At 42.0% G+C, this 14,379-nt stretch overlaps 1 protein-coding gene across 4 annotated transcripts in view; it reads left to right on the forward strand.

The window, feature by feature from the left end:
- FGGY (FGGY carbohydrate kinase domain containing) overlaps nt 1-14,379 on the forward strand; it is a 211,476-nt gene that overhangs the window by 143,949 nt on the left and 53,148 nt on the right. For 2 of the 4 annotated variants that reach the window (XM_044430203.1, XM_044430205.1), the window contains 4 exons: nt 4,512-4,619; nt 5,201-5,243; nt 5,878-5,935; nt 13,188-13,335. In XM_044430203.1, coding sequence (XP_044286138.1) covers nt 4,512-4,619; nt 5,201-5,243; nt 5,878-5,935; nt 13,188-13,335 — 357 coding nt within the window. Of the gene's footprint in view, nt 1-4,511; nt 4,620-5,200; nt 5,244-5,873; nt 5,936-13,187; nt 13,336-14,379 lie in introns of all 4 variants that reach the window. The other 2 variants (XM_044430206.1, XM_044430204.1) reach the window with 1 other exon arrangement.

Below are 14,379 nucleotides of genomic sequence, written 5' to 3' on the forward strand. Positions count from 1 at the left end.
AATGTTGGTCCCTGACAGAGTTGGAACGAGATTTTTATACCTTCACAGTCAGCTTTCGGCAAATGGGGAACAATACAATCAGTTTTTGACAAGAATGAGAACAATGGCGACAACGGGAAGTTACAAAATCACATAGCAGCAGTTAAGCAAGCGATATACAGAAGCAGATTTGGTTAGCAGTAAGTTTTATCTTTTAATTTACACCTTTTAGGCAATCTTTGCCCATTACTCGTAGGTAAGCTCTTTCCATTTTCCGAGGGAAATTTTCTGAGACAGCTGCTAGACATTTTGAATGGGCTAGAGCTCAGGGGAGCTAAGCCTATCATGAATGCCCTGAGACAGCTGATTATTCTAATGTTTAGCTGTGTCATGCAGATCTGGAGCCTAGAGGAGTCATGCCTATCCTGAATGCCCTGAGAAAGCTGATAGATCTTTCCACTATGTCAGGAGCCTGGGGGGTCAGGCCTAACACATTCTTAGTGTCAGAATGGGCAAAGATGAGTTAAAGTGCATTTGTCAGACTCTGTTGCAAATTCCTTCCATGCCTTATTGTAAAAGAATAGCAATTTGTTGAGGCTCTGGATAATGCTCCACACTTGGAGGATTATGGGCACACCTTGCAAAGTGGGAGGAGGACGAGGACAAATGTTTATTATTGAGGTGTAATAAAACAGACCCATGGAGAATGGAAGTCTGTCAGTACAATTTCATTTCATTTCATTTTAAAAAGTTGTATGCCACCTTTCATGAAATCACACACACAAGCCAAGAAGATTTTACAGTAAGAAATATTGAAATAGCATTTTAAAATTTCATCCAGAAATTAAAATCATACTGTTAAAATATACATGCTTAAAATCCCCAATATTTTTATCCAGCTATTATAACAATTTAAATAAATGACTAAGAAATTGCACATCTTTAACACACTAGGCAAATGTTTACTTCTTTTATGTAACATAGAACCTTTTGGGGATGGGACTTTGTGAGAATGTAAAATACATACTGACCTCTACATATGAAGGAATTGTTGTACCCGCGGTGTTACAGACGAGACCAGAGACCGGATGGTAAAGTAAAGAGGAGATTTATTCCTGCAGCAGGGACCACATTCATAGAGGAATGCGGCCACGAATGGAGTTGGAATGAGGTTTTTATAGCTTCACAGTGAGTTTTCAGTAAATGGTAAACAATACAATCAGTTTTTGGCAGAAATCAGAACAATGGCGACAATGGAGAGTTACAGAATCACATAGCAGCAATTAAGCAGGCGATATACAAAAGCAGATTTGGTTAGCAGTAAGTTTTATCTTTTAATTTACACCTTCTAAACAATCTTTGTCCATTACGGTGTAGGTAAGCTCTTTCCACTTTCCGAGGGGAATTCTCTGAGGCAGTTACTAGACATTTGAATGGGCTAGAGCTTAGGAGAGCTAAGCCTATCATGCACACCCTGAGACAGTTTGATTATTCTAGTGTTTGACTGTGTCATGCCTATCTGAAGCCTAGAGGAGTCATGCCTATCTGAAGCCTGAGCAAGCTGATAGATATTTTTATATCAGGATCCTGGGGAGTCAGGTACAACAAGAATCTTTAACCGAGTCTCCTTGGCAGATTGTAATCCCAGATGGGTCCTCATAGTCCTCCAGCCACAGTCCTGGCTGTAGTGCTGCTCGCAGATGTTGAAGGCTAGAGTTCATAAAGAGATTAAATGAGAGTCCCAAGCTTGGTTGGGAATGGGTATCCCCCAGTTAGTTGGTAGACCCATGACTCAGATGGATTGCCTCCATAGATATCGGGGGCTCTCCTTTCAAATGGTCATGCTCTCAAACAGATATGATGAGGGTGAGAGGAGGGCTGGAGCACTGCTTTCAAGCATTTGCTCACAATGAGAAGGCTGAGTACACTACCAGTTTTTCTGCTCTTAAAGGAAAGGTTGCAAAGAATCTGGTTTAGCTTGGGAATCATATGCATCTTACAAAGCAAACAAAGCTGAATGCTAATTCTCCTTGTGTGGAAATATTTAGCTGCAAACCAGCTCAAATAATCACATGGACACATTGGAGGTTTCTTGTACAGGTTACCATTTAGAATTTGGAGGTTAAGGAGGTTTCATTAGCTCCTTAACAACTTAAAAGCAAGTTTAGATGGTTTTAAATAATGTTTTAGGCCTGAAGGGGAATAGTTCCTAGAAACTGAACTTAAAATCCACTTGGAGGTCCGGCATCAATATACATCACAGTTGCTATATAGAGATTATGTTCAGATGAGTAGACCTGACCTAGCTCTGATCTCATTTTAGCCAGTATTGAGCTGGCATACTTGGATTTACCTTCTGGGATTATGGTAAACATGAGTGAGTGCACAAACTGCACCCCTCCAAAAAATGCTGTTTTAATGATGAATTTTCATATTATTTAGGATATGGATCTATTTGTGGTTGGCTAGCCCCTCTCTGAACATGCTTACATTGTGTGGGAATGGGAAATCTGGCATGTCTCTATGTTACTGTAAGTTTGGAGAGTTTTACTGGTAAGAATAAGAGGCTTTCTGCCACATCTGAGATTTTTTTTTAAATCTTGGTTGAGTTGAGGGGGTGGCTTCTGTGTTCAGCAGGAAAAGCCCATAGTCATTTTCTGTGCTTACAGATGTACCAGTGTGCAAATTGTATTGCTCCACACATATGTTGATAGGTTTTTTTGGAATGCATACAAATGGTATTTCAGTAGTAAGATGATAGGAACATCTAAGTGTGTAACAAGAGACAGGCTAGAGATGGAAACATCCTGTCCTGGCAAATTCTTGTGGGTATCCTCTAAAATACCAGGCCTAGTTGCTGATATTCAAAACCTGATGGTTTCCCAGAAGTACCAGTTATAGTCTTTTAATTGGACTTTCCCTTTGAGGGCTGGCAGAGGCTCAGGGTAGCCCTGGGAACAGTGGGAGAATAATCTATGGAATGTGCTAAATAATGAGGTAGGACTCATAATAGACCTTCCTGAAACTGCTGAGAAAAACGGCTGTTAGATGTCCTAGCATTAATATTTACCACCTAAACATAACTGGAAGAAGGATATCATTTTAAATTTTTCTTTTAAAAATTGCTTTCAGGATAGGAGTAGTTACATTCTGAAATAGTTGCAGGATCTATTATTCAGTTTTTTGAAGCTACATAAATAGATCATGTTTTCAAAGATAGCTCTGAGTGCTATCTAGAGTCATTTTAATGTTTGTAAGTTAAGCTGACTTCATGCTGCCACCATCCAATACATTTCTTTACATCCAGCTAAATCTGAAGGAATTGCAGGCCAGTTCATTGACAGTTGGGTTACCAAGCAAGAGCACTAAACCTGTAAGAAGCAGAAAGATGAAACTGCTTCACTGCATCCTCTCTTCTCACCACTATTTTCATCCTTGGGTGTCCTAACTCAGAACAGGATAGTTGCTAGTGCTGCATTCCCTTGTAGTTATTTATGTAGGCATGCAGTGCTTCTTTCATTCCTCAGTCGGAACTGTGGGGCTTGGGTTTGTGTGATGGAAGACAATGCTGTTCTGCTGAGAGAACATGTATTAACAGGTAATGGACTGCAACAAAACAGATTTGTTTTAAAGGGTTCCTGCTAACATCCAAAGCAGGCAGGTTGAACATGGGCAGAAGAGTTGATGGTCTGGAAAGAAGGCCTCTAGTTGAAAGCTTTGTTTAGAAACTTTTGCTTCCCAGGAGGGCTTTCAGGAGAAATTATACCAGCAACGTGCATCAGCATCTTTCACCCTTCAGCCCTCCCTAGTTTACTATTTATTTGCTGCTGCTGCTGCAACAGCCCTCGGGGTGAATCATCCTCCAGAAAAGAAGGGGGCAAACGTGAAACAGATTTGTATACAACTGTGCATGTGCTGCTGTAAGTAGATGTAAATTTAGAAATAATTTCTATAATCTCAGTAGAAAGAGCAGTAAGTCGCACCATAGTGGAAAGATTGTGGGCAGGGGATCTGCGTGAGTGACGGTTCAGTCTGCTGTCCAGGTGCTAATAATTAACAGGCACCTTCAAGGCCACTGGCCTCTCCATCTAATGATTCTTTATCTTTAAATCACACTGGACTTGACTGCCTTTCAGAGAGAAGTAGGCGGGACATACTGTATTTGATCAAAACTTTTGCTATCAGTACTGAAATGTTTCCAGGCCTGTCATACAAATCCATGGCAATTATCACCATCAATATTATATAGGTTCAGAGCTGTTGCAAGGAGCATACAGCAGCAATAGGGACAAAAACTGCTTGGATTTATACACAGCAGTCCTCTCCCACCCCACCCCACTTTGTTGTCTGTGCTGCTGGTAAAACTTTGGTTCTCAGCTTGTTGAGTGACGTAGGTGACCATCTGTTCTTCTATAATCTTTGCCAATTTGCAGGTGGACTGTGTGTGCTTATGTATGTGTGTGCATGCATGCACAGACAGACCTTTGCATGCTTGAACCTTTGAGTAACTAGATTTGCATTTCTCTCCCCAGATAAGCAAGAGCCCTGTCTTTGTCCCTGGGGTTTGGGGACCCTATTACTCAGCGATGGTGCCAGGTTTCTGGCTAAATGAGGGAGGCCAAAGTGCTACAGGTAAACTGGTGAGTTTGACTTTTTAGGCTCTTTACCACACCAGATTGGCTCAGTTATACTCCATGTACCCCAAAATGTATAAGTGTCCAACATGTACCATTATCAAGTATATATGTAAATATTTTGGTATAAATTCACTCAGTTATATTCATTTACTTACAGAATTCATATGCCAGGATGAGAAATACATTAGGGTTTTAAAGATCATTTAGACTGCTTTGTTTGATTGTCATATTAGTTCGGATCACAAAAGGAACTTGCCTATTTCCTGTGGCAACTAGCTTTACCTGTGTGTGTGTTCTTATGGCTAATTGGACCTTTTATATATAGTGTTATCTGCACTTTTGTACACCAAATGAGAATATAAATATGTCATTAAAAGTTTTAGGCCTGAGGGCGCAATCATATGCATATTTAGACAGAAAATTATCTACAGCTTCCAGGAGTTGTAGGACTTACTCTTGGCTAGACGTGCACAGAATTGTGCCTTAAGTCACATATGCACGTGCTTAAACCCTCATTGATTTCCAGTTTGGCTTCCTTCCAGGTATAATTAGGGAATTTTCAATTTACCTTTGTTTCACTTCAGGTTAAGCTACTGTCAATTGAACCCTACACATGTTCACTCAGAAGTAAGTCCCACTGAGTTTAGTGGCATGTACTCACAGGTAACTTCGCATAGGATTGTGGCCTGTGTTAGGAAACACCATGATCTTCATGCAGAAATAGGTACAGTTCAGTCACAAAAGTATTTCCAGAAAATTTTCAGGTTAATTGGCTGGCTACTCAGCTTGCATTGTGCAGAATTGTAAAGGGCTCCTGTCTTTTTTGGAGGGAGAAGCCATATTTTCTGTACTAACAGACTCACATATGCATTGTGCTTGTTTGGTGGTAAGTTTCTGATCAGCAGTGTCCTGCAAAACAGAGCAAACACGTCTGTTTCCAGGAATGCATCACATTTCACCTCTAACACAGCAGTACCTCTAAGTCACTGCATGCCCTCCTGGGCAGATCCATAGGATAAAGCAAACCAAAAGATAATTGTTGTATATTCTTGAAGGCTTTGTTTACATAAAATGACATATTTTGATCCAGTGCTTATTTCTCTGCACCAGCACATTGTAACCACATACAACTCAGCCATTTTTAAATATTCATTATAATTTCCTTGTAACCTCACTAGACCTCATTTAGGCCAAACCTCATTGTAACCTCATTTTCTCACATACTCTCTCTCTCCTTCCCTCCCTCTCTTTATTAAGATAGAACACATTGTCCAAGGACATGCCGCTTTCCCAGAACTACAAACAAAATCTGCAGCCAGGTCAGATCATCATTTTATTTCTTCATCAATTTTGGTCTGTCTTAGAAATATCATTTTGGGTGGAATCTAAAACTATTTCAACTGGAATGTTCCGGTTTAATTGAGATGTGAGTTAGGCTGTTCTCACTATATTATTTCCCTTTCGGAACTCATTCTTCATCCTTTGCATTCCCAAATATGACCTCTTTGTTTTGTTTTGAACACGCCCACTTGAGGACTGATCTTGTGGCCATTTCTGGGGTACTGAAATCACCAGAAATGGGCTTCGTCTAGTTATTTCAGCCTTCTAAAACACCTAAGAGAGCACTTGAACAACTTAGCAGTTCTGGCTTTTGAAGATTACGTGGAACATGTTACTTGGATATGCTTGGACATTTTTCAAAATTACTGCAAACATACATTTGTAGAGTTTGCCAACTTTGCTTATAAGAAAAATCAGCCTTGCATAATATATATAATGCAAGAATAGATGGTTAAAATGTTTGTGAGGCGAACATTCATCTTCAAGCTAAAGTAGCTTTTGCCGTATACCAAGTAGCTTTCCTGGCCTTTTTGCTTTGCACATCAGAGCCTTTGGCCAATTTCCACAGATTTCTTGGTCGGGCAGCATGTGTACCAAGTTATGGAGGAGTCTTTGGCTAGCAGAATTTCATATTTAAGATGTAAAACTGTTGAATTCTAAGAATATGAAACAACCGGCACTGTGTTGTTACTGGCAAGGCATTTCTAGTGGCCAGCGATCCTAGTTTACCAAACACTGAAATCGAAGAAGGATGTGGTCAAAGGCTGGACCAGCCACCTTCTTTGAGCAGAATAGTGCATGGATGCTTACAGAAGCAGGAGTGAGAAAAACAATAGCTCTGGTGTGTTCCAAAAACATTCATTTTAAAAAGACAGACTGCACCTTCCATAAAGTACAGTTTTGCAGTGGTCAATAGCTATTGAGAGCTACCAAATTACCTATCCTTTGAAGATCTTTGGAAAGACATTTTTTTCCTAACAGAGAAAAAAAAGAACTTCTTAAACATTTGAGTGCTGATGCCTGCAAAGAATGTTGATTGCCTCCAAGAATAGGGCACACCTTACTTGTGGCTGGCCAAGCCAGTAGGATGCACCACAAACACGAGCTGGTCGTCCCATTCCTTTTCCTCTTCAGCCCTCTTTTCATGTGCTAAGTGTTGTCCATGACCATCCTTGTCATGCTCTTGTGCTGGCTGCTGTTCTGTTGGAAGAATTTTTGATGTCTATGTATATAAATAGAAAATTTAACCCAGGTCAAGGTAAGTGTACATTGCAAATTGGTGTAGTGGGACTGGAATTCAGGCAACCTGGGTTCTAGTCCTTGCTCAGCCATGGAGCCAACTGGGTGGCTTTGGGCCAGTCACAGACTCTCAGCTGAACTTACTCCACAGGGTTGTTGTTGTGGGGATAAGATTGAGAGCACCAGGAGGAAAATGATGTAACCCTAAAAAAAGGTGGGATAGAAATCTAATAAATAAATAATTTCATTGTAAACAGTCTGCTATACAAACTCAAACAGGAACCAAAGCGATATTTCTAATGTTTTGAACTTCCAACCCAGAATTCACAGGGCAAATATTTTCCCTATGCTGGTCCCTCTGGTACTTCCTCCAGGGTAATTATTTGGTCCTTGGCTTTTTCAAGTATGCAAATGAAGTAGCTTGATTAATTTCTGAGACAATCCACATTGATTCCCATGCCACAACCCCATAATGCTATCTACCCTGTCCCACTTAGGTGGTTACTGTTGGTACTACACAATTAGCAACAAGTGAGGAAGAGGAAGGGAAGGAGGCATTCCACTCTGGCTCTTGTTATGAATCAAGCTAGGTCCAACAAGTTCTGCAAATAGAGGTTTGGAGGTTGATTGGATGAAACATATGGAAGCTGTGGAATCTGAACTAAAGAATATGAACATTAGTTTGTCTTGTGTTTGAAGCAAGTATTCCTAGTACTCAAGACTTGTAATCTCAGGCCAGGATGGTAGCATCTCTGTTTATTAGCATAAATGCACCTTCAGTAGGGAATTACAGAATAAAAGAAATAGTAGCTTGGCTCAGGAGAATGAAAGCAACCTCAGGTGGGTTTCTTCCTACTTGATGTATTTAAAGCTAGCTGACTACACTGTGCAGTAGTTCCAGCTTGGAAGATAAAGGGTGGAAGCACTTCTGGATTGGGCCAGGTTTCCTTCCAAGGTTCTACAGTAGCTAATGTAGAAGTTCCCTTGTTAACTAGATGGGTGGACAGTGACTTGGCAGTCAGGCAGGCATTGTGTATCCATAGTTTTGTGAGAGCTACTCATTTTAGTCTGCAGAGGAAGCCCATGTGCAACTCCTGTGGTCCTTCTGCAGCCACCCAGATCCATGTCATGTCTGAACTTTTCCACAATGTCAGCAAATGCAATTTATTCCAATTTGAGATGCAACACCTTGGAAAACTGGACATGTGGGTTGGTAAAGAGGTTTATAGCACTTTCTATTATGGGGTTATATTCGGCTGGTTTTCTAATGCTTTCCAGATGGCAATCTTCTAATGCAAACATAGTAAACAGATCACATAGAATTGCCATCTCATCTCTTTACACGTGGAACATCAAGTAGCTGTTTTGAATAGCAAGAAGCCAGGTGGGAGCTGAATAACCAAGTCTGAAATTCCATTGAGATCATCTTACACCCACCTGTTAAAGCACCTATGGCAGAAAATGCTCATGTCCAAGGTGGATTCTGTTGTTGGAAGACATCTGCATGAGCCGTTTGATCAAGCTCAACTATTCTATTTTCAGCCTGAAAATTAATGCTGACACTGAGCCTTGCTCTGGTTTTGAAGGCTTTTGTTATATTTGTTTTCAAAGTACATAAAACAATTAATGATGTACGGTAGCTAAGAGTTTGAACTCTGAATTAGATAATTCACAACCCGACTCTGAGATGAACTAGGCAGAACATCATCTCTCAGCATCAATCCGAGTTCCACAATTTCAGGATAATCATAATAAAGATTACATACAGATTGATAGCATATCTGCAGCATGAGGTTGCAGAAGGCCTGTGGTTCATGCCTTAGGCCTGGCTCCATTAAGCCTGGACTCTACCATGAAAATTGAGAACACCACACCGGGTGGCCCCAAAAGCATTTGATGGGGGACATGCAACAGGAAGCAGACACAGTGTCAACATCTAGCATGGAGCACTGTATACCGAAGCTGATGCTTGTTACCACACTTTTGTTTTCTTGGGCAAAAGCAGTACGCAGTGACTTTCCTGCTGCTGACACTCCACTCACTCAGACTCTACTGGAGTGTCTTTGGGCCCATGAACTCACATTCTGCCCTGGGAAAATAAAGGTGATGGATGTGGCCAGACCTTCAGCAACAACAGCAGGTGTTTTGCTGTGGAGTGTGTCTGCTTTACTAACATTTGAAGGAGAAAATGGGACCTCTCCCTGCACTAACAGCTTGCCAACTTGAGGCAAGAGAAGCAGGCTAGAACAAACAGGGCAGCAGGAAAATAAGGGCAGAACATGGATGAAAAGGTGGAATGAAAGCAGCAGAGCAGTAGGGAGTACAAAGTGGAGTGGCAGCTCCTCATCCCCACTTGAGCAACTGCAGATCACTTGGCCTTAGCACTTGCAGAGTATGTGGGTGTCTGAAAGGTGGTCAGGTAGCAAGCCTAGGACATACTTAGGTTTTAGTCTCTGGGAGCAGAGGGTGACAGACTGCATCCCTTAAATTTCTGTATGACTTAAGTATCTGAAACTGTCTGGTGACTTACAATGAGGCAGCAAGATATTGTAGGCTGTCTTCAAACATGTTTGGACATTACAAAGGCATCAGGCCCTGACGAGTTACACCCGAGAGTACTTAGAGAGTTGGCAGGGGTTCTCTCATGCCAGCTGGCCTCCATTTTTGAGACCTCGTGGAGAACGGGTGAAGTTCCAGAGGACTGAAGGGTGGCATCAGTGGCCCCAATTTTCAAAAAGTGTAGTAGAAAGGACATGGGAATTATAGACCGGTTAGCCTTACGTCCATTGTAGGAAAAACAATGGAAAGGCTCATAATAGAGAGAGATCTAGTGATGCTAGATAGGGAAGGGAGGCTGACAGCCACACAACACGGCTTCCGCAAAAACAGGTGCTGCCAGACAACCCTTGTGGAATTCTATGACAAGGTTTCTAGATGGCTAGATGGAGGGGATGCAGTGGATGTGGTATACCTGGATTTCAGCAAGGCCTTTGACAAAGTGCCCCATGATATCCTGGTGGAGAAACTGAGAAGTTTTGGGACACACCAAAGCACCGTCCGGTGGATTAGGGCATGGTTGACTGACCGAAAGCAGAAGGTAACCATTAGCGGGGAATCATCGGGATGGCAGCCAGTGACAAGCGGGGTCCCCCAGGGCTCTGTCCTGGGGCCGATCCTGTTTAATCTTTTCATTAACGACATGAAAGAAGGGGTGAACAGTCTGCTGATCAAATTTGCAGACGGCACTAAAACTGGAGCAGTGGTCACAACTGAGGAGCAGGTACTCCAGATCCAAAAGGATCTGGACAGACTATGGAAGTGGGCAGGAGACAACAGGATGGCGTTCAATGTGGATAAGTGCAAGGTCTTGCACTTGGGGCATAGGAATAGCTGTCATAAGTACAGGTTAGGTGACAAGTGGCTGGAGAGCAGCACTTGTGAAAGGGACCTCGGGGTGCTGGTTGACTGCAGGCTAAACATGAGTCAGCAGTGTGATGCGGTGGTCAAGAGGGCGAACACCACCCTTGGTTGCATAGCCAGAAGTGTGGTTTCTAGATCAAGAGAGGTATTACTACCACTCTACACGACTCTGGTGCGCCCGCAACTGGAGTATTGTGCTCAGTTTTGGGCCCCTCATTACAGAAAGGATATAGCCAGGTTGGAGTCAGTGCAGCGTAGGGCCACAAGGTTGGTGGCCGGTTTGCAGGGGATGGGGTATGAGGCGAGACTGAGGGAACTGGGTCTCTTCAGCCTGGAGAAGAGGAGACTCAGAGGGGATATGTTGGCGACATACAGGTATGTGAGGGGATGTCACATGGAGAAGGGTAGAGACCTGTTCTCCCCTGCAGGGGAAGGCAGGACACGCTCCAATGGAGCAAAGCTCAGGGAGCCAAGGTTCCATTTGGATGCCAGGAAGCACTTCCTGACAGTCAGGACCCCGAGGGTGTGGAATGGGCTTCCACGAGAGGGTGTTCAAGAATAGGCTGGACGTCCACATGGTGGGCATGTCGTGAGTGGAGCCGGCTGGTGCCGGAGGTCAGACTAGATGGCCTGGGAGGTCCCTTCTGACTTGCTCTGTTTCTATGTTTCTATGTTTTTCCCACTAGGATATCTGATTCAGCCACTTAAAAATGCTGGAACAGATCAAGAGCCACGCTGAATCAGGCCAAGGGTCTATCTTAGGGAAGTATATGAAATGCGTTTCAGCTTGTTTTTGATCAGGATTTTATCTAGTTTGCACCTTCTCAACCAAAACAAGATTTGGGTTCAATCTGCAGTAAAAATCATGCAAGGGTGAACTTGTAATGTGGACTCCCCAAAAGGCATTTGACAAAATGTGTACATTTCAAAAAGAGCAGTTTTTGAAAAACACATACAGAAATATGCTCAAATTTTCATGTAAAAAGGAAAGGATAAAGCTTACAGTTTGATACAGATTTGTTTTGGAACAAGCTTCTAGACAGAATTTGGAGAACTTTTGTAAGTGTAAGTGCCAGTTTTGCTGGTCTCTCTGGTTCACATTTTTGTTCACACAGTGGCCAACCAGCCACCTGTAAGAAATCATGGCAGCTTATGGTTTCTCAGTGAAACCTTCCATCCGGTGCTCACTTTTCATGGAGAAGCTCCCTTCCTTCTGCTCATCCTCTTTCTCAGTGAAGTACTTTGTTGGAAAGCATGGGATGAATGGAAATGAAATAAGGCTACTAAAGAATTGGAGTTACTTGCAAAGCAATCAGTGTTTCCCCCACCCCACTCTCCTCAAGAAATCACATTAAACAACCTTTAAAGTATGTGAATAATGATATGAATTAGTTATTTCAATGTTTTCCAAGTGTATTTCATTTTGAATGATACCCTCCGATAGCAAACACATGGGAAGGCCTAATGGAAACAATGTGCAGCTGAATGCTTAAATGCATAATATAAATATACAGCTGCAAGGAGGTCATAAGTCAGGGTAGTAAACACATGCTAAATTCCCTCAGGGAGCTCATTAGTGTGTGGCTGAATGTACATGCAGAGTCTAAATGAATATCACTATTTAGACTTCCAAAACCAAGACAATGACTAATCAATTGTAATTAGGGGAAGATGCTCACATTGACCAACCTTTCAGCAAAATGCAGAGCTGGTATTGCATAGAAGTCAGAACTAAAGATAGAATTTAAAACTCTACACCTAATATTGTTCTTAGAATTTTATGAAGTGTGGGAATAGTAGCGTATTTCACTGGCATGTCAGTACAAGCATTATGAAGCTAGGTCACGATTCCCATTGATTTCAGTGGGGTTTGGCTTGTTTAACTTTCTTTGCATTTCACCCTCTGGGTGCATTCCAGAGAAAGTGAAGCACACTTAAATTCCACTGAAATGAATGGAAATTAAGCACACTAAGCATTCTCTGGATTGTACCCAAGGCTCCAATAGCTGGGCATGCAGTATTCACGTTATGCTTGCTAAGAGCCATGATTCCTAGGCACAAAAGGATCCCCATGAATAACATTTGACATGTATGCAGCTTGCTCTCTGGTGATCACATAAATTGAAGTTCTGTTTATGAGAGAGACAATTCTCAATTTTTAAAGGTAAATCCAGTGAGTGGATGGTCAGTAATCTGTGTGGCCAGTAAGACTAAATTAAGTCGTTGGCTATATACGGCTGTGAGTCTAAACATGCAGCTGGTCTACACAAAGTGTGGTTTACTCCCCAGTGAAGCTGCTTTGCATTGCAATATAAAGCACTTTTCTGGTGCTACTGAGACAAGTTCCTAATTCCACTTCTGTCCCTTTACTATTTCTCTCTCTCCAACAGTGTGTCTGGCAAGTAATATATTAATATTCTGTTCCCCCTCTCCTTTTTCAGTTTGGCTTTGCAGGCTTTTTGATGATTTGTGTGTGTCTTTTGTTAGGCGGCCAGATCCTGCAATATGTTCAGGGAATAACCTCGTTCCCTCACCCACCTCCACTTCGATTTTTCTTGTTTTTCTTTGCAGTGCTCAAAGTATATATGCATACTTGAACAGTCACCTGGATCTGATTAAGAAATCTTTGCCTGTGGGTTTCCTCACTGTTGATTTACATGTTTGGCCAGATTTCCATGGCAACCGATCTCCCCTTGCAGATCTGACTCTAAAGGGCATGGTAAGAAACAGCCTGTCTGTCACTGCAGAAGGGTCAAAACAGAACTATGGGGTAAAATAAGAGTGCCAAGTGAGCATTTTTGTTTTGAACATTTTTGTTCTCCATTGACAGGTGTGCCTCACATTTTGGGTTGTTAAAATTTGACAGGATACAAAATTTCAGGATATTCCTTTTGTTATTTGAATTAAGTGATAGAAGGCATGCTTTCACACATTTTAGTTGCCCTATTTATGGACTTTTCATATTTTTAGGATCTTCTGAGTGTGTGAAGCATTGATTTATAACAAACTTCAAATGGATATGATAGCTGTCAGTGGAGGATACTGTGGCATGTTAAAGACTCTTTTCTTGTGTCATCAGCCTTGGGCTGAACTAACTGCATGACCAGTCAAGAGAACAGAGATGCGGGAAATGCATTCTGATAAGAGGGCAAAGCATCATCATGAAAGAGCTCAGCCATGAAAGAGCTCAGTCTTTCAGTAGTCTTAAAGGTTCACTTGCGTTAAACTCTTCCTTCTGCATCAGTATTGCCACCCATGAGCCATTTCCCTTGTACTAATGGCACCCTTCTCTGCCTGCCACACAAAGCACCTTCTTGCCTGTAACTGTTTCAACATGTTAAATGTTGAATCTAGATGTGCTACCAAGATTTGCTACTTGACAGGGAACCACATCCAGTCCTGGCTCTTTGGGGGATATAATCCATATCTTTGCAATGTAAGTACATTTGTTGTGTTCAGTCTTGATTTTCTTAGCTGGCTACACCAAAAACATCTGAAATGCAGAACAAGCAGCAGGGAACATGAGGCAACTGTCAAACTCAGCAGACCAAAGCACTTTGTATCTCATCAATCTGAAAGCTGCCTACTTGCTCAATTTTGTGACCTGCCAGGAGCTTGAAAAAATCCTTGAACCAATCTTTATGATCCCAGCCCAAGAATTAAAAAATGGGGTTGCTCAAGCTCATACATAATTGTTGCAGTGGTTTTGCCTGCCTGGAGTAAAACACCTGACCAGCACTACCCTTTAGATGGCACATTTCCC

This window comes from Varanus komodoensis, unplaced genomic scaffold (genome assembly GCF_004798865.1).
Source record: "Varanus komodoensis strain SLA01 unplaced genomic scaffold, ASM479886v1 scaffold20_1, whole genome shotgun sequence".
Taxonomy (NCBI): domain Eukaryota; kingdom Metazoa; phylum Chordata; class Lepidosauria; order Squamata; family Varanidae; genus Varanus; species Varanus komodoensis.